Raw genomic sequence first — 18443 nt, 5'->3', positions numbered from 1 at the left:
TAAAAAGTAATTTGCACAGAATAAAGCAATGTACTAGTGGCGTCCATGGATGACTTATGGTCATAAAAAAAAAATAAGATTTTAAACCTACCGGTAAATCTTTTTCTCGTAGTCCGTAGAGGATGCTGGGACTCCGTAAGGACCATGGGGATAGACGGGCTCCGCAGGAGACATGGGCACTTTAAGAAAGACTTTGACTCTGGGTGTGCACTGGCTCCTCCCTCTATCCCCCTCCTCCAGACCTCAGTTAGAGAAACTGTGCCCAGAGGAGACGGACAGTACAAGGAAAGGATTTTTGTAATCCAAGGGCAAGATTCATACCAGCCACACCAATCACACCGTATAACTTGTGATAAACTACCCAGTTAACAGTATGAAAAACAACATAGCATCAGTCCAAGACCGATGAAACTATAACATAACCCTTATGTAAGCAATAACTATATACAAGTCTTGCAGAAGTAGTCCGCACTTGGGACGGGCGCCCAGCATCCTCTACGGACTACGAGAAAAAGATTTACCGGTAGGTTTAAAATCTTATTTTCTCTAACGTCCTAGAGGATGCTGGGACTCCGTAAGAACCATGGGGATTATACCAAAGCTCCCAAACGGGCGGGAGAGTGCGGATGACTCTGCAGCACCGATTGAGCAAACAGGAGGTCCTCCTCAGCCATGGTATCAAACTTATAGAACTTTGCAAAGGTGTTTGACCCCGACCAAGTAGCAGCTCGGCACAGCTGTAGTGCCGAGACCCCTCGGGCAGCCGCCCAAGAAGAGCCCACCTTCCTAGTGGAATGGGCCTTAACCGATTTTGGTAACGGCAATCCTGCCGTAGAATGCGCCTGCTGAATCGTGTTACGGATCCAGCGAGCAATAGTCTGCTTTGAAGCAGTGCCGCCAACCTTGTTGGCTGCATACAGGACAAACAGTGCTTCTGTTTTTCTGATCCTAGCCGTTCTGGCCACGTAAATTTTCAAAGCCCTGACCACATCAAGGGACTCGGAATCCTCCAAGTCACGCGTAGCCACAGGCACAACAATAGGTTGGTTCATATGAAAGGATGAGACCACCTTACGCAGGAATTGAGGACGGGTCCACAATTCCGCTCTATCCATATGGAAAACCAGATAGGGGCTTTTATGTGATAAAGCCGCCAATTCCGAAACTAGCCTAGCCGAAGCCAAGGCTAACAACATGACCACCATCCAGGTGAGATATTTCAACTCCACTGTCTTAAGTGGCTCAAACCAATGTGACTTAAGGAAACTTAACACCACGTTAAGGTCCCAAGACCGGTCCGTAAGCTCTGATTGGCTCACGAACCGGCGGCTGATTTGAGATCTTACCTGCCGCCGGACATGTAGCTGCACTCTCCTCCCTGCCCTGACAGCTGAGACACGCCGCCGCCGGACTGAGCGGCGGCGTGTCTCGCTGACACAAGTGGGTGGGCCGGAACAAACGGCTCGCAGGCCGGAGGTTCCCCACCCTTGTACTTAACTAACGCTGTCTTAATATTGACATGTAGAATACTTAAGTACTTGTAAAACCATGGAGCTGATGTACAGGCGGGTTTACAAGGGAGACCTAGCCCTGCAGTCCCGGAGACCAGTCGCATCTATTTTAGAAAATGGCGCCCAGCGTCAGGGAGTGAGGGAGAGTGTGAGGCAGCTCCAGGGCGGGAACACCAGCAGTAGATGTAGTATCTATGTAAATAGTTTATGTGCATTAACTAGATGAGGTAGTGTACCTTTAAGACTCTGGCTGCACAGATGAACATGTGATCAGGAAGTAGAAGGAAGTAGAAGGAAGTAGGAAGTAGAAGGAGAGTAAGGAGGAGAGCAGCATGTGGAGTTGATGTCTATCTATAACCATGCAAGTACTACTTACCAATAAGAAATAAAATACATAATCTACTGCATGATTCATTGAAGTAAAGAGATGTACATCAGGACATAACAGTAGATGGTGCCCTGGGCAGGGGGAGAAGCTATAGGTCAAGCGCCAGCTCCCCTATGCTGGACTTCACCACCTGGTACTATGGAGTCTTATTAAAGTGGATATTAGTATATCCGACCTGTACTCCTATGCCCTGGTGGATATAGTGGGGTCCCTGCTCTGTCACAGTGTCCACGCCAGCGTCGCATCCATCTCCCTAGACTGCAACCGGAACGCGATTTAATGTTGCGTTCCTGCCTGGGGGACCCTCTTACCTCCTCCCTTCAGTAGCAGCCACGCAATCCAGGAGAGCGTCTGCGGTGGTGTGCCTAGGAACCGAAGCGCCTCCGTCGCAAGTACCCGGGAACAGAGCCAGCGGGAGTATGCGACGCCGCTCAGGAGGTGACGGAGCCGCAGCACAGTATGTCACACTGACATATGAAGTGCTGCAGCCCTTGAAGTCTTCTAAAAGCTTTTTCAGGGATGCCTAGCGCAGCCCCCCTGTTAAGTGACCTTCTCATGCAGACACCAACTCTAAAACTGAGCTCACAGTGCCTGGAGGCGGGGTTATAGAGGAGGTCCCAATGCATCCTGGGACAGCTAAAGATTTAACCTGTTGGTGCCTGGATCAAAATCCATCTCTACACCCCAATGTTTTCCCTGTGGAAACCAATGTACCCCGCTGCAGAAATATATATATATGTGAAAGTTTGTGATAGAGTAGGACTTGCGGTGAAATGGGGTCCCATGGAGTGGGCCGCAAGCTTACATGCACTGTACAATTCATAAACCAAAACCCCATTGTTTATTCAGATGTATATTAAAGCATTAAGGTGAATGAAGCTGCTTAGGAGAGTGCAGGGTTTTATGTTCGTTCCTGGTTAAAAACCAAAACATTAAAATATACGGGGAACGTTAACAGTGGGAAAATATAGCAATGAAAGAAATGTCAACAGCGCCACCTAGACTGGCGTAAGAGCATTGCACATCGCACTGTACTAATTAAGGGGGTCATTCCGAGTTGTTCGCTCGGTAAATTTCTTCGCATCGCAGCGATTTTCCGCTTAATGCGCATGCGCAATGTTCGCACTGCGACTGCGCCAAGTAAATTTGCTATGCAGTTAGGAATATTACTCACGGTTTTTTCATCGTTCTGGTGATCGTAATGTGATTGACAGGAAGTGGGTGTTTCTGGGCGGAAACAGGCCGTTTTAGGGGCGTGTGGGAAAAAACGCTACCGTTTCTGGGAAAAACACGGGAGTGGCTGGAGAAACGGAGGAGTGTCTGGGCGAACGCTGGGTGTGTTTGTGACGTCAAACCAGGAACGACAAGCACTGAACTGATCGCACTGCAGAGTAAGTCTCGAGCTACTCAGAAACTGCACAGAGATGTCTTATCGCAATATTGCGAATCTTTTGTTCGCAATTTTAAGATGCTAAGATTCACTCCCAGTAGGCGGCGGCTTAGCGTGTGCAATGCTGCTAAAAGAAGCTTGCGAGCGAACAACTCGGAATGACCCCCTAAATACACAAAAAAAATACACATTTTTATTTTTAAAAATTGCAAATCAGACGTATCTCTGGGTACGCTCACTTTGTAACAGCTAGTAGTTCCACCTACACTCCATGGCATACCCTCTGGACATTAATCCCACGTCATACCTCCTAAGCGTTCCCAAATTTAGCGGGACAGTCTTGCTTTTCAGGCAGTATCCCGCTGTCCCACCCGTAGGCTGCAGAGTCCCGCAGGGAGGTAGTCGGGAGGTTGGCTGATGTAGGGAACATCGCAGCTCAGATTGCTATATTTTCACACTCAATTGTAAGAACGCACCTAAAATTCCCAGCTCACAAGAAGATAGGCTAGAAGGAAAACGTCATCAATAGAACATAGCTGAACAGATGATGATGATGATCAGCTTATTATTTCTAACTTATTTTCACTCGTTGGATATGGATTTGAAATAATGCAATGGGAGGAACCGTGCAAACCTTGGGCGTTGCAGAGAAGATGCAGAGGGGGTGTTATGGCAGTGTGCGTAGTGTAACTTGCATGATACATTGTACATTTCTCTGCACGTGCTCGGAAAGTAAATGCACACATATGCCTGATATCAGGTCTTCGTGTATCGGACACGTGATGCCATATGACTAAGAGGTTATCCGGATTTATGTCGACAGTAAGTAGGTCGACAGGGTTTCTAGGTCGACATGGCAAAAGGTCAACATGAGTTTTTCACTTTCTTATTTTTTATTTTATTTTTCATTTTTTTAAACTTTTTCATACTTTACGTTCCACGTAGACTACACTTGGGAACGGTAACCTGTGCCGAGCGCAGCGAGGGGACACGGTGCACTAATTGGGGTTCCCGGTCACTGTACGGAGAAAACGGCACCACAAAAAGGTGAAAAAACTCATATCGACCTTCTGTCATGTTGATGTAGTACATGTTGTCATAGAGACCCTGTCGACCTAGAACCCAGGTCGACCTACTTACTGTCGACCAATAGTGGTCGACCTAACTCTTGTCGACCCTACATACCACACCCGACTGAGAGAGGGGAACGGGTTACAAGCGTTGCACTGTTATGTAGGTGAATCCAGCAAGAGGTATACAGCTTATGCCGACATGCAGGAATTCAATTACCAGCAAGAATTGATCACGGGTAATTGTGTTGCCGGGGGCTATTCAATTAGCCCTGATAAGCTGACGCAGGCAAACCAAAATCCCCCAAAATTAACTTGTTTTCGTCCAAAAACAACGACCTAATTGGATAGGCCGATTAAAAATATCGGAAAAACATCATGACATTTTTTGCTCATGATGTTTCTTCTCACATAATTGAGTACCGGCCTAAGGGTGAGAGAATGCCCTTCTCTCACATTGCTGCGAGTACCGCCAACAGGCATTTGTAATCGGATTGGAGAATTCTGGGGAGCGCACATTCGTGTGAAGTCTATGCGTTTCATGAGACAACTCGCCCCTCGCACCTGATTGCACTGACCTGCAGGTATATTTGCTGTACGTGCATCTCGCGATGGGAGCGGAACGTTACTGCTCAGGTTACTCCCATTCTGCTATCATCTCTGCACCAGCTCCTCCGTGGTATCCATGTTATGGTCGACAGTCATTAGGTCGACTGCTATTGGTCGACATTGGCACATGTTCGACACGTGAAAATGGTCGACACATGAAAGGTCGAAACGTGAGTTTTTCACATTTTTTTTTCTTTTGGGGAACTTTTCCATGCTTTACGATCCACATGGACTACGATTGGGAACGGTAATCTGTGCCGAGCGCAGCGGTAGCGGAGCGAGCCATGCGAGGGGACGCAGTGCCCTAATTGGGGTTCCCGGTCACTCTACGAAGAAAACGACACCAAAAAAAGTTAAAAAAATGCACGTTGACCTTTTCATGTGTCGACCTTTCATGTGTTGACCATGTTCACGTGTCGATCATTTGTCCACGTCGACTATGCCAATGTCGACCAATAGTGGTCGACCTAATGACTATCGACCATAACATGGTCGACCATTCATATCGGAACCCTCCTCCGCGCCCAAAGGCAACAATGAGATTTAATTTGGCACAGTGAGATACTATAATGGGTTACTTGGGATGAAAACGTCTGTATGTCCCGAGCAGTGTCACCCCCTCCTGTAAGGGTCCTCTTTTCCTGCTGATACCCTGATAGACACAGTCCCATGGGGGGCGTCTGTCTTACAAGGCAACCAGCGTCTGGTCTGGGAGAATTTGGCTGAATCATTGGCCCAGAATCCTGTGCTGAGGGTAAGCGAAGAGGAGGAGGAGGAGGAGGAGGAGGAGCTGGCCACACACACACATACACACACACATAGATACACACACATTGGCAGACAAAGCTACACAGGATACAGCAGCAGCAGCAGCCTCCCTGTCTCCAGGAGGACCACAGACAGTTCAGTGATAACCCACTGCGCAAATCCCTGCACATCCCACACTCACAGTGAGTACCGCCGGCCCACGCCATCATCATTACATATCATCAGTGGTGCAGGTCTTATTATTGTACTCTATCTATCTATCTATCTATCTATCTATCTATCTATCTATCTATCTATCTATCTATCTATCTATCTCATATGTGTGTGTGTATATGTATCTATCTATCTATCTATCTATCTATCTATCTATCTATCTATCTATCTATCTATCTATCTATCTATCTATCTTGTGTGTGTGTGTGTGTGTGTGTGTGTGTGTGTGTATATGTCTGTCTATCTATCTATCTATCTATCTATCTATCTATCTATCTATCTATCTATCTATCTATCTATCTATCTATCTATCTATCAGTCTCTCACTCTCACTCTCTCTCTTATCTATCTATCTATCTATCTATCTATCTATCTATCTATCTATCTATCTATCTATCTATCTATCTATCTATCTCATATGTGTGTGTGTCTATCTATCTATCTATCTATCTATCTATCTATCTATCTATCTATCTATCTATCTATCTATCTATCTATCTATCTCGTGTGTGTGTGTGTGTGTGTGTGTGTGTGTGTGTGTGTGTGTGTGTGTGTGTGTGTGTTGTGTGTGTGTGTGTGTGTGTGTGTGTATCTGTCTATCTATCTATCTATCTATCTATCTATCTATCTATCTATCTCATATGTGTGTGTGTATATATATATATCAGTCTCTCTCTCTCTCTCTCTCATATCTACCTCATCTATCTATCTAACTATCTATCTATCTATCTATCTATCTATCTATCTATCTATCTATCTATCTATCTATCTCATATGTGTGTGTGTATATATATATATATATATATATCAGTCTCTCTCTCTCTCATATCTACCTCATCTATCTATCTATCTATCTATCTATCTATCTATCTATCTATCTATCTATCTATCTATCTATCTATCTATCTATCTATCTCTCACACACATAGTGACTTGCTAGTGGTGAGTAGTAGTGACACTGTGCTCAGTGATGCAGAACATGTAGCTGGAGATAGATAGATAGATAGATAGATAGATAGATAGATAGATAGATAGATAGATAGATAGATAGATAGATAGATAGATAGATAGATAGATAGATAGAGATATATTATATGTATATATGTATACAGTATATGGCTGCGTGGGTGACTCCCTCTCCCCCATTGTTCTGGCAGGCAGAGTGGTATAAATGCAGGGACAGGGTGTGGGATAAGTGGACTGGGGGCTTGCCTTGGTGACAGATGGCAGCGTCTAATGAGGGTCTTTAGTCTGAGACAGCAGCATCAGCGCAGAGATCCCCAATCACCAAGAGTCAGTACAACAGGAAGGGATAGTGGATACTATGATCACTATAAGGATGATGGACTCACTTGCTATGTCTGATACGGGGACACATGTGTGTGACATGTCCTATCTGGGGCAGAGAACTGGTGGCCGGTATAAATAGCAGAGGGAGGGTAAGCTGCGTGCTGGGAAGGGCGGGGTGCACACAGGCTGCAGAAGGTGCAGTGCTGCTATTTCTGTTCCCATGAATAAATCACTACACATATAGGAGACACTGGGTAATGGGTGAGCGGACTGCAGCACTGATGCTGGGATAGGGAGGGGCCTGTATTCTAGGGTGGGAGCACTTATTTCCATGGTGCAAGTGTCACCAATGTGTGCAGCAGCCTGCGTTCCACCTTTCATCAGTGCAGCACGTCTCTCCAATTGTGCATGTATGACCTGACAGCCTGGGACTTGTAGTTCTGCACAGCAGGAGAGTCACACTGGAGAGATGCGGCCCTTATTTTTCATTAAAATCTATCTCTAGGAATTATACGGTAAAATCCGCCTAATACCCACTTCTTAAAAGGTCTCGTCCAAGGAGCTGACACTCAGATTTCTCACAGGGAGTGTAGTCATTGCCATTAGTGACTGAGCTACTGCTCTTTCTATGAAAACACAGGCGCCCTGTTTGGATTTGGGGCATGTAGGAAGAATATTTATTTAAGGAATATCACAAGTGGTATGTCATCCCAAAATGTAGCTAGCTGGGTACCACTGTTCATATTATTTGGCTGGTCCCCATCATCCGGCACCCAGCTGCCACTGCCACATGCTTCAGGCGGAATTAGCCTTCAGGAGCTTAGGGATGGATAAAAGATGGCCTACAAAAAATATTGGAAGTAATTGTTTTATGTTTTCAACGTAAAATGGGCCTACAGATTCCAACACTGTGCATGACATACGGGGCCCATAAATCTGCCAATTCCTCATTCTGCCGATGCCTGGGTCCGTGATCATGAAAATCCAACATGGTGGAAATCCTTGATTAGCCAATTCCGCCCCATAAATGATCGGAATCGGAGAGTCAGGAATTTTTGTAACATGCAGTATTTTGGCGATTCCCCGGTGGATCACCAATCATCTATGCCCGGCAATTGGTGTTTTTGATTGTCGATCAGTGGAACCGGTTAGTGTCGGCAGAACAGGGAATTGGCCCATAGATGTATGTGCCTCCTAGTCCAGAAGCAGTATGCCATGTGTCACAGAGGAAATTGCGACTGTCCCATGGATATCGGGACAGGTAAGTTTAGTAGCTGAGCATAACGTTATACATACTCATAGAAATTAGACTCCTTTTTGAAGTCTGACGATAGTATAGTCTCCACAGCCAAAGTCCAACAGAGCCCCACCCTACTACTACACAAGCTAACGTATCTGACAGCCCTTACGTCTTCTCTCTTTCCCAGGTCATAATGTTGGACACGCTAAGCAGCCAGTATGACTCCTTCCTCTTCTGGAAGCTGCCCATCCCAGAGCTGGACCTCTCCGAGCTACAGTGCTTGGGCCTGGAGGACATCAAGAAGACCTCCAAAGACGAGACGCAAGATGAAAGCCTCCTGATGCAGTACAATGCCTTCAACTTCTGGCGAGCACCTATAGCAAGCATTGACACCTTTGACTTTTAGTTCCTTTAAAAGCAACCAACCAAGGCCTAGTTGTAATCTACCTGCCTTTCGAACACCGACCACCTATAATGTTTGTTTGTTTGTTTGTTTATTTATTTATTTATCAGTTCTAAGACCCTGGAGGTTTCATCATGAATGTGTTTGCATTTATTATGCTTGAAGTACTTATATATTGTTTTTATCTGGACATATTTGCTGACATCCAAAAATCCAGTATTGTGTTTTGTCACACGTGAGGCGTCCACCGCCTCACCTTCTCTCTGGCCTTTCAAGTGATGTGTCCGCTGCTTGTTGGAAAGCTGAGCCTAGCTCCTTGATAAGCCCCAGAGTGATAGGAACACGCAGCCGGAAAATGATAAAGTGTCTCTTTAGTGGCAGATAGTGGCCTATTACCTAAATGCAAACCACCAATTTATGTATAGAAAATGTTGGTGCACGTTTAACGTAATCAAATAACACAATTGATTTTATTGGCGGCAAAAAAAAATACTGCACAGTAAAAATGCACTGTAATTGGATAGGTCGATAATATTATTGGGCTAAAAAGCCAGTTTTTGCCGTGCGGTATATTATCGCCGGCACGGATAGCGCCCATTGACTATACCTTGTAGCAAAACTGATGCCTGCAGGTTATAAAGACAAACCAAAAACTATATAGTGGATAAGTGGGGATGTTGGCCATAGCAACCAAATAGATTCCAGCTATTATATTCTAGTCTGTATTATATAAATGATAGCTAGAATTTGATTGGTTGATTTGGGGAACGCCTCCTCTTTTCCTTTACAGATCTGTTTATAAATAGATCTAGATCTTTTTGAATCAAGTATATTGCACACTTCAAGATTGTAAAATGACATATTTACTAAGGTGTGGTGATAGTGGGTGGGCGGAGCTAGTGAGACGCGAGCTTTGTTGGGGAATCCTGAGTTTGTCTGGAACAAGGCAGGCTTCTGTAAGAACATAACTGAGATCTGACTGGTTAAGTTGTGGCTTCTGGAGTCATTTAAAGATTTTGTCTTTTAAAGACCGTGTTCACTTCACGTTATACGCCTGGTTGTCGCCCACATCCTCCAGTGGTAATCAGGTGACTTGATGCGCATTTGTTCACCGAGCACCCGTAATTTGCACTGCTGCAAATAAAATGTCTCATTTACGGCTGCCTCAGTGTCTCATTTTTCGTTTATCTGTGTGAAGTTACAGCACGGGAATGGGGTGCCGTCATACCGGGGTGTGGCAACGCTGCACAGGCCACGTTAGGAAGTGTTGCTACCCTGCGAAGGCGAGAACTTCCGAAATGTAGGTCCGTCTCTGCCCTCTCTGCTTCCTTCTCCCCTAAAAACAGCCCTTCAGTGCTGCACAACTATCACAGCGAGTGTTTCACTGAAGGTACACCCATCGCTGGGGGACATTGACAAACCGTACTGGAATTGGGACATTTTCAGGTCCTGTCCTGTGATTGGGATGCTTGTCCCAATTACGGTGGAAGGGGTATTTGGGATGTACTCCATATACCCCGCTTTGTGCATCATGTGCGTTTTTAGAGCAAGAATGACTATAATGGATGAGGCCACATCTCCCAGGGGTTGGTCACACGTCCGATGAAGCGTTCACTCCCTCAACATGATCCGCGACATCTATTCCCCATTTACACTCAGGAAATGTCGGTAGATATACTTATGCCCTGATCTGCGGTACTTACCACTCAGATCGCGGTTGTCACACCTACATCAGGACAGTTGGGAGGTAACAATCAATACTGCACCAGGCCACAAAATGGCTATCGTTTACAGAGCAAATACAGCTAGCTTTAAGGCTAGAATCTGAGGGACAATTCAAAATCATTCGTCATCTGCCTTAAACCATTGATGATTACAAATTATCGATGGCCGTCCCTAGTTCACTCCATAACCACCTTGGAAATGTAGGATCTTACAAAACACAGGGGCTGATTCATGTCTGGAAGCAAAGCAAAAAAGAAAGCAACTGGGTAACACCATATTACACTGCGGGGGGGCAGATGAGAGTCAGATTTGGGTGGGTTGTGTTCAAACTGAAATCTAAATTGCAGTGTACAATTAAAGCTGTCTAACATTTGTGGGCTTCATACAGATGCAGCCGGTATTTACCCTGCACAGAAACTATATAAATATATTTCCTCCCCTTGCATGGCAGCATGGATTGTTCTAGAAACAAAGTTATTTGCTTTTTTTTTCTGCATTACTTACAAATGTGAATCATGCCCCCTGTGCTTTATTAACTCTCCTCCAAATGCACCATTTGATATACACTATGGCATTATTTATTGGCGTGATTCAGAGCTGGAAGCAAGTAATAAAGGAGCAATGTGCTCCTGGAGCAAATCATGTCGCAATACAAGGGGTGCAAATTATTATTTTTGCATGCAGGGTAAATACTGACAGCTTTTGCATGTAGAGGGCAAACACTGTGCAGCTTTGTGTTTGCACTGCCACTCAGAATTGAACCACAACACACAATTTCACAGCTACCAATCTCGGTGCACACTCTCCATCTGCTTCATCAGCCATGCAACGGCCTAATTCAGACCTGATCATAGCAGCAAATTTGTTCTCTAATGTGCAAAACCATGGGGGTAATTCCAAGTTGATCGCAGCAGGAATTTTTTTAGCAGTTGGGCAAAACCATTTGCACTGCAGGGGGGGCAGATGTAACATGTGCAGAGAGAGATAGATTTGGGTGTGGTGAGTTCAATCTGCAATCTAAATTGCAGTGTAAAAATAAAGCAGCCAGTATTTACCCTGCACAGAAACAAAATAACCCACCCAAATCTAACTCTCTCTGCAAATGTTATATCTGCCCCCCCCTGCAGTGCACATGGTTTTGCCCAACTGCTAAAAAATTTCCTGCTGCGATCAACTTGGAATTACCCCCCATGTGCACTGCAGGTGGGGCAGATGTATCGTGCAGAGAGAGTTAGATTTGGGTGGGCTATATTGTTTCTGTGCAGGGTAAATACTGGCTGCTTTATTTTTACACTGCAATTTAGATTTCAGTTTGAACACACCTCATCCGAAACTAACTCTCTCTGCACATGTTACATCTGCCCCCCTACCCCTGCAGTGCACATGGTTTTGGCCATTAGTGAAGAAATTTGCTGCTGCGATCACGTCTGGATTAGGCTCATGGTTTTACCAAGGTGCAAATTGCTCTTTTTTTTTTTTTTTTTGCTCCTTGTTTAGTTTGTACTGAACTCTGAATCAGTGGAAGAAAATAATTCTGCATCTCTTTTTCTTGTCCACCTGCTGGAGAAAGATAAAACTTCAGCACATCCAACGCTCATTGGGGGTCATTCCAAGTTGAGCCCTAGCTGGCGTTGTTTTCTGCCGATGTGTATGCACCGCAATGCACACGTGCGACGTACGGGTACAAAGTCCTTTGTGGTTTTGCACAGGTTCTAACGAAGCTTTCAGTCGCACGGCACAACGCAAGAAGATTGACAGGAAGGGGGCGTTTCTGGATGTCAACTGACCGCTTTCTGGGAGTGTTTGGAAAAACGCAGGCGTGCCAGGGAAAACGCAGGCGTGGCTGGGTGGGTGTGTGACGTCAAAAGCCATCCCACCAACGTTAGAATCAACGAAGAGTAAGTTCAGGGCTGGTCTTATTCTGCACAAAATGTGTTTGCAGGCGCTCTGTTGCACAGGCGTTTGCACTCCCCGGTGGGCGGCGACAATGCGTTTGCACCGCTGCTAAAAACTTATAGCGAGCGAACAAATTGGAATGACCTCCATTGCCAGGCTACCTTACAGCTTCAGGTTTCCGTAACCTGCTGCCCATGTTCCTTTGTTAATGACACAATTGTGTGGGAGTCTCTGGGAGTAAAATACACAATCCCTAATCTATGTAATCCTGACTGGTGCAACAAACACTAAGGCCCTTCTAAGAAACTGATTTTTTTTTTTGTTACTTTATTCTGCAGAATATCACCCTAGTTGTGTCTGCATGGTAACACGATGTCTGCAGTTTCCATAGTAACAGACTGGCTGGAGATTTGCATTTTTACTGCTCCGTTGTGTAAAATGTGATTTTTATTGCTGCTTTCAAAATGCACCTGTTTTTCATGTGCCTACTGACAATTAAAGCAGACAGTGCGCCGAACGTAATAGCCGACACAATTTGCGCTATCCTGCGCAATTCTGCTAAGATAATCATTTCATTTTAAAGGGGCAATTAGTTTAAAGGTAAAACCAGATTGGTTTTGCCGTTAAACTAGCGGCTTCTTTAAATCTAGTGACTCACCAGAATGGCGGGGCTATTACAGTACATTTGGCCCAGTATTAATGAAGTAAGCTATCAAAGCTCCATTAAACATTAATCTGACTATTCAGCTCTGTAAACCGGACAGGACTCCCTGTATCGCAGTGTTCTGTCAGTGACAGCGTTAGAATATGATAGATCAGGAAGAAATCGACGGCAAATGAATCAGTAATGTCTAACGATTAATATTTCACTATATAAACACACAGCATGTTTTAGGCACAAGCAAATTATATTTAATAAACCTATGTATTAGTTATTATTTAAATGATGACGTGTAAATAACTCATTATACCTGCAGACTACCCATTTGGGAAACATTTGCTGGGTCATTGGGTGACAAATAGAGCAAACACTAAGGAAATATCTACAGATCAGGGTGGCAATTCCGAGTTGATCGCTAGCTGCATTTGTTTGCAGCGCAGCGATCAGGCTAAAAATCTGCAGTTCTGCGCATGCGTATGCGGCGCAATGCGCACACGCGACGAACAGGCACAACGAACAATGCAGTTTTGCACAGGGTCTAGCGATGCATTTCAGTCGCACTGCTGGCTGCAGAGTGATTGACAGGAAGTGGGCGTTTCTGGGTGGCAACTGACCGTTTTCAGGGAGTGTTCGGAAAAACACAGGCGTGCCAGGAAAAACGCAGGCGTGGCTGGGCGGGTTTGTGACGTCAAATCCGGAACTGAACAGTCTGAAGTGTTCGCAAGCGCTGAGTAGGTTTTGAGCTACTCTGAAACTACACAAACATTTTTTGCAGGAGATCTGCGATACAACCGCTCGCACTTCTACTAAGCTAAAGTACACTCCCAGTGGGCGGCGGCTGCTAAAAACTGCTAGCGAGCGATCAACTCGGAATGACCCCCCTACATCTCTAGGGAATACTGCTAGTGCATGCATGATAATATACCAGATTACTGTAGAGAAAACACTATAGTCCTGTGCAGTATAAGGTAACATGTTTAATGTATAAGTTAAGTGCCCAGTCTGCAACCTGATCTCTAGAGGAGGGGGTAGGCCCCCCTGGCAGTGGGGCCCACCGGGGCTATCTGGGCTCTGGGGGAGTTCAAGGGAAATCACATAGTCAAAGTCGGGCATAGCAAGGATCTCACCGCGTGTACAATACACACCTTTACTCTTGCATACCTCTCAAATTTTAATTCCTATATAGAGGGACACAAGCGGGGCTAAGCCGCACGTGCTCCCGAAAAGGGGGTGTGGCCTAATGAAAGGGTGTGGCTTCACGGAGGACCCGCAATCACGAGCCACGCCCCCGTTTTCGTCACCGAGGGGGCATGCCCAGCGCTCTGTGAGCCGCTGGCATACCCCCTCTCCCTCTGACTCCAGTGAATAGACGCTGTGCGCATTCACTGCTAAGCAGGGCAGGAGCCTCCCAACTGCCCCCCACCGCCCCTCTCCATCGCGGGACACTGCGGCCCACGGGTGGGACAGCGGGACAGTCCCCCAAAAAACGGGACTGTCCCGCGAAAATCGGGACAGTTGGGAGGTATGCTCTTCCCATAAAATAATAATAAACAAAAAATGCATTGGCCTCTAGACTCCAGAGGTGTGACACTATAGGACTCACAGTTGAATGGGTGTTTTACTTCAGATTTGGCCGGAATTTGGACAGATTAGGGGAGGGAAGAATTTTTCACAATTTGGTATATATGAATGTTGGGAGGTGTTCATTATCAAATTGCTCATGTACTGATATACTCTGTGCTGCTGGGGATTTGCTCTTATTTATTAACAGTTTCTTATATAGCTCAGCAAATTCCGTTGCGCTTTACAATTAGAACAACAGTAATAGAACAAAACTGGGTAATAACAGACAGACATAGAGGTAGGAAGGCCCTGCTCGCAAGCTTACACTTTATAGAGAAGTAGACATTGATACACAAGGATAGGTGCTACCTATTGCATAATGGTCCAGCCAGATTGCAAAGGCTCATATTGGGCTGTATGATATGACCATCCAGCAATGTTGGCCAAGGGTCAGGAGGATGTGAAAGTAAAAGTGAAGAAAGACAAATATGTGAGGTTATGTGGGGACAATACAGAGAGGATGAAATTAGATTGGAAAGCTTATGAAGGTTATGTGGGTGGGTCCAGAATTTGACAAGATAGATGAGTTTTCAGGGAACGCTTGAAGGTTTGGAGACTAGAGGATAGTCTTAATGTGCGTGGGAGGGGGTTCCACAGAGTGGCTGCAGCCTGGAAAGCCTCAGTGTGTGACTTCCTGCTGCCTCCATTTCCCTCCTCACGTTATGGCTCCTATTTATCATTAAACAATTGTGGGATATTTGGAATCCGTGGCTAAGTCCCTTGCACACCAGATGGGCTATTGGAGCGCGATTTGAGCAATAACTGAAAAGTGTATGTGGACACGTGTATATGAAATGTGTTATCTGATCATTCTCGCCAATTCTCCTTGAGATAGCAGCAATCTCCCTCACTCCCTGAAGAGTCTAGAAATCTCCCTGATTGTACCTTACCCCCATTATGTAGCTGTTATATCGGAGATACATACATTCAAATGGGATCATCACTACCATTTCTCTGCATTAGTTTATAAGGCACAGTGTGGCAGTGTGGATGTATGAAAAACGTCCTGTGTTATGTGCCTGCTGTCGTATCACCACATTATCGTGGTGATACGACCTGCCTTACCGCCACAATGTATTATCAGCGAGCTTGCCGATGTGGGAGGGCATTATGTCACCTGTCCCGTGATAAATGATCGGCTAGGTTATCGGCATCGCAGGTTTTGTGCGCATGCGCCCTTCACCCCTGGTCCCAGCTTGCTCTGCTGGCGGGCTCCAGCGCATGCGCAGTTAGTCTGTGCGCTCACCGGGCGTGTGGTGCCGTTCACGAACAATAAAGTTTTATTGTCAAAATTGATAAAAAAATAAATAGGATTTTAATTACCTACCGGTAAATCCTTTTCTCGTAGTCTGTAGGGGACTCTTAATAGCTGCGCGGCAGAGCTGTAAAGCCGAGACACCCCGGGCAGCCTTCCAAGAAGAACCCACCAACCTAGTGGAGTGGGCCTGTACAGATCTTGGAACCGGCAATCCTGCCGTGGAAAAAGCATGCTGGATAGTGAGCCTGATCCAGCGTGCAATAGTCTGCTTTGAAGCAAGACACCCAGTGACTCGGATTTCCTGTGACGAGCTGTTCTTTTTACATACACCTTCAAAGCCCTCACAACATCCAAAGATTTTGAAGTAGCAGAGGTGTCCGTAACAGCCAAAACCACAATAGGTTGGTTGATGTGAAACGCAGACACCACCTTAGGAAGAAATTGCTGACGAGTCCTGATTTCAGCTCTGTCCTCATGGAAAATTATGTAGGGACTCTTGTGAGACAACACCCCCTAGCTCCAACACACGTCTTGCTGAAGCCAAGGCCAACAGTGTGACGGTCTTCCACGTAAGGTACTTTACGTCAACCTCCTGTAACGGTTCAAACCAGTCCGATTGGAGGAACTGCAACACCAAATTGAGATCCCAAGGTGCCGTGGGAGGCACAAAGGGAGGTTGGATGTGCAGAACACCTTTCAAGAATGTCTGGACCTCAGGGAGAGAAGCCAATTGTTTCTGAAAGAAAATAGACAAGGCCGAAATCTGGACTTTTATGGAGCCTAGCTGTAGGCCCACATCCACTCCCGACTGCAGAAAAAGCAGGAGACGTCCCAGATGAAATTCCACTGCAGAATATAGTCTGCTCTCACACCAAGAGACATACTTCTTCCATAAACGGTGGTAATGTTTAGACATTACCCCCTTCCTGGATCATGGTCGGGATGACCTTGTCAGGAATCCCTCTCCTGGCTAGAATCAGCCGTTCAACTTCCATGCCGTTAAACGTAGCCGCGGTAAGTCTTGATAGACGAACGGGCCCTGTTGCAGAAGATCCTCGCAAAGAGGTAGAAGCCATGGATCTTCGATCAGCATCTTGAGAAGATCCGCATACCAGGCCCTTCGCGGCCAGTCCGGAGCAATGAGGATTGCTTGAACCTTTTCCCTTTTTATTCTCTTTAGAATTCTCGGGATCAGAGGAAGTGGAGGAAACACATACACCAGCTGCTAGACCCTGGGAGTTGTCTGAGCGTCTACCGCCAATGCTTGTGGGTCTGTCGACCTGGAACAATACCGCTTGAGCTTCTTGTTGAGCCGAGAGGCCATCATGTCGATCTGTGGATATCCCCACCGACGTGTCAACCACTGGAACACCTCTGGATGAAGGCCCCACTCCCCTGGGTGCAATTCGTGCCTGCTGAGGAAGTCTGCTTCCCAGTTGTCTACTCCCGGAATGAAGACCGCCGACAACTCCATGGCGTATTTTTCCGCCCAGAGAAGAATTCTTGACACCTCTAACATTACTGCTCTGCTTTTCATTCTGCCCTGTCAGTTTATGTACATTACCGCCGTCACATTGTCTAACTGGATTTGAAATGGCCTGATTCCGAAGTAGAGATGAGGCCTGCAGGAGGGCGTTGTAGATAGCCCTAAGTTCCAGGATGTTTATTGGAAGGACGACTTCCTGACTTGACCATCTTCCTTGAAACTGCACCCCCTGGGTGACTGCTCCCCAACCTCTGAGTCTTGCGTCTGTGGTTAGCAGAATCCAATTCTGAATCCTCCGACCCTTGACGAGGTGAGAAGTCTGTAGCCACCACAGAAGGGAGATCCTTACTTTTGGCGACAGACGGATGATCTGGTGCATGTGAAGATGCGATCCGGACCATTTGTCCAATAAATCTAGCTGGAAGGGCCTCACATGAAACCTTCCGTACTGAAGCGCCTCGTAAGAGGCCACCATTTTCCCCAGAAGGCGAATGCACAGATGCACCGAGATCCGGCTTGGCCTCAGGACAGCCCGAACCATCGACTGTATTACCATAGCCTTCGCCAAGGGAAGAAACACTTTCTGAGACTCTGTGTCCAGTATCATTCCCAGGAAAGGAAGCCTCTGCGTCGGTTCCAGGTGAGATTTTGGTAAGTTCAGAATCCACCCGTGATCCAGGAGTAGTCTGGTTGAGAGGCCAATGCTGTCCAACAACCGCTCCCTGGACGGTGCCTTTATCAGAAGATCGTCCAGGCACGGAATTATGTTCACTCCCTGTTTGTGGAGTAGAAACATCATCTCTGCCATCACTTTGGTGAACACCCTCGATGCCATGGAGAAACCAAATGGCAGGGCCTGAAACTGGTAGTGACAATCCTGCAGTGCAAACTGTAGATAAGCCTGATGAGGTG

General features: G+C 46.1%; 1 protein-coding gene across 1 annotated transcript; it reads left to right on the top strand.

Moving 5' to 3' along the window:
* Positions 1-5761: 5761 nt before the first annotated feature.
* On the top strand, positions 5762-10039 carry MLLT11 (MLLT11 transcription factor 7 cofactor). The gene is made up of 2 exons (XM_063946994.1): positions 5762-5918; positions 8667-10039. Exon 2 carries the CDS (start codon positions 8673-8675, stop codon positions 8883-8885), a length of 213 nt encoding a protein of 70 aa, XP_063803064.1. The 5' UTR covers positions 5762-5918; positions 8667-8672; the 3' UTR covers positions 8886-10039.
* The last annotated feature ends 8404 nt before the right edge of the window (positions 10040-18443 follow it).

The sequence above is a fragment of the Pseudophryne corroboree genome, chromosome 12 (assembly GCF_028390025.1).
Source record: "Pseudophryne corroboree isolate aPseCor3 chromosome 12, aPseCor3.hap2, whole genome shotgun sequence".
NCBI lineage: Eukaryota > Metazoa > Chordata > Amphibia > Anura > Myobatrachidae > Pseudophryne > Pseudophryne corroboree.
This window is presented reverse-complemented; position numbering and strand designations above follow the sequence as displayed.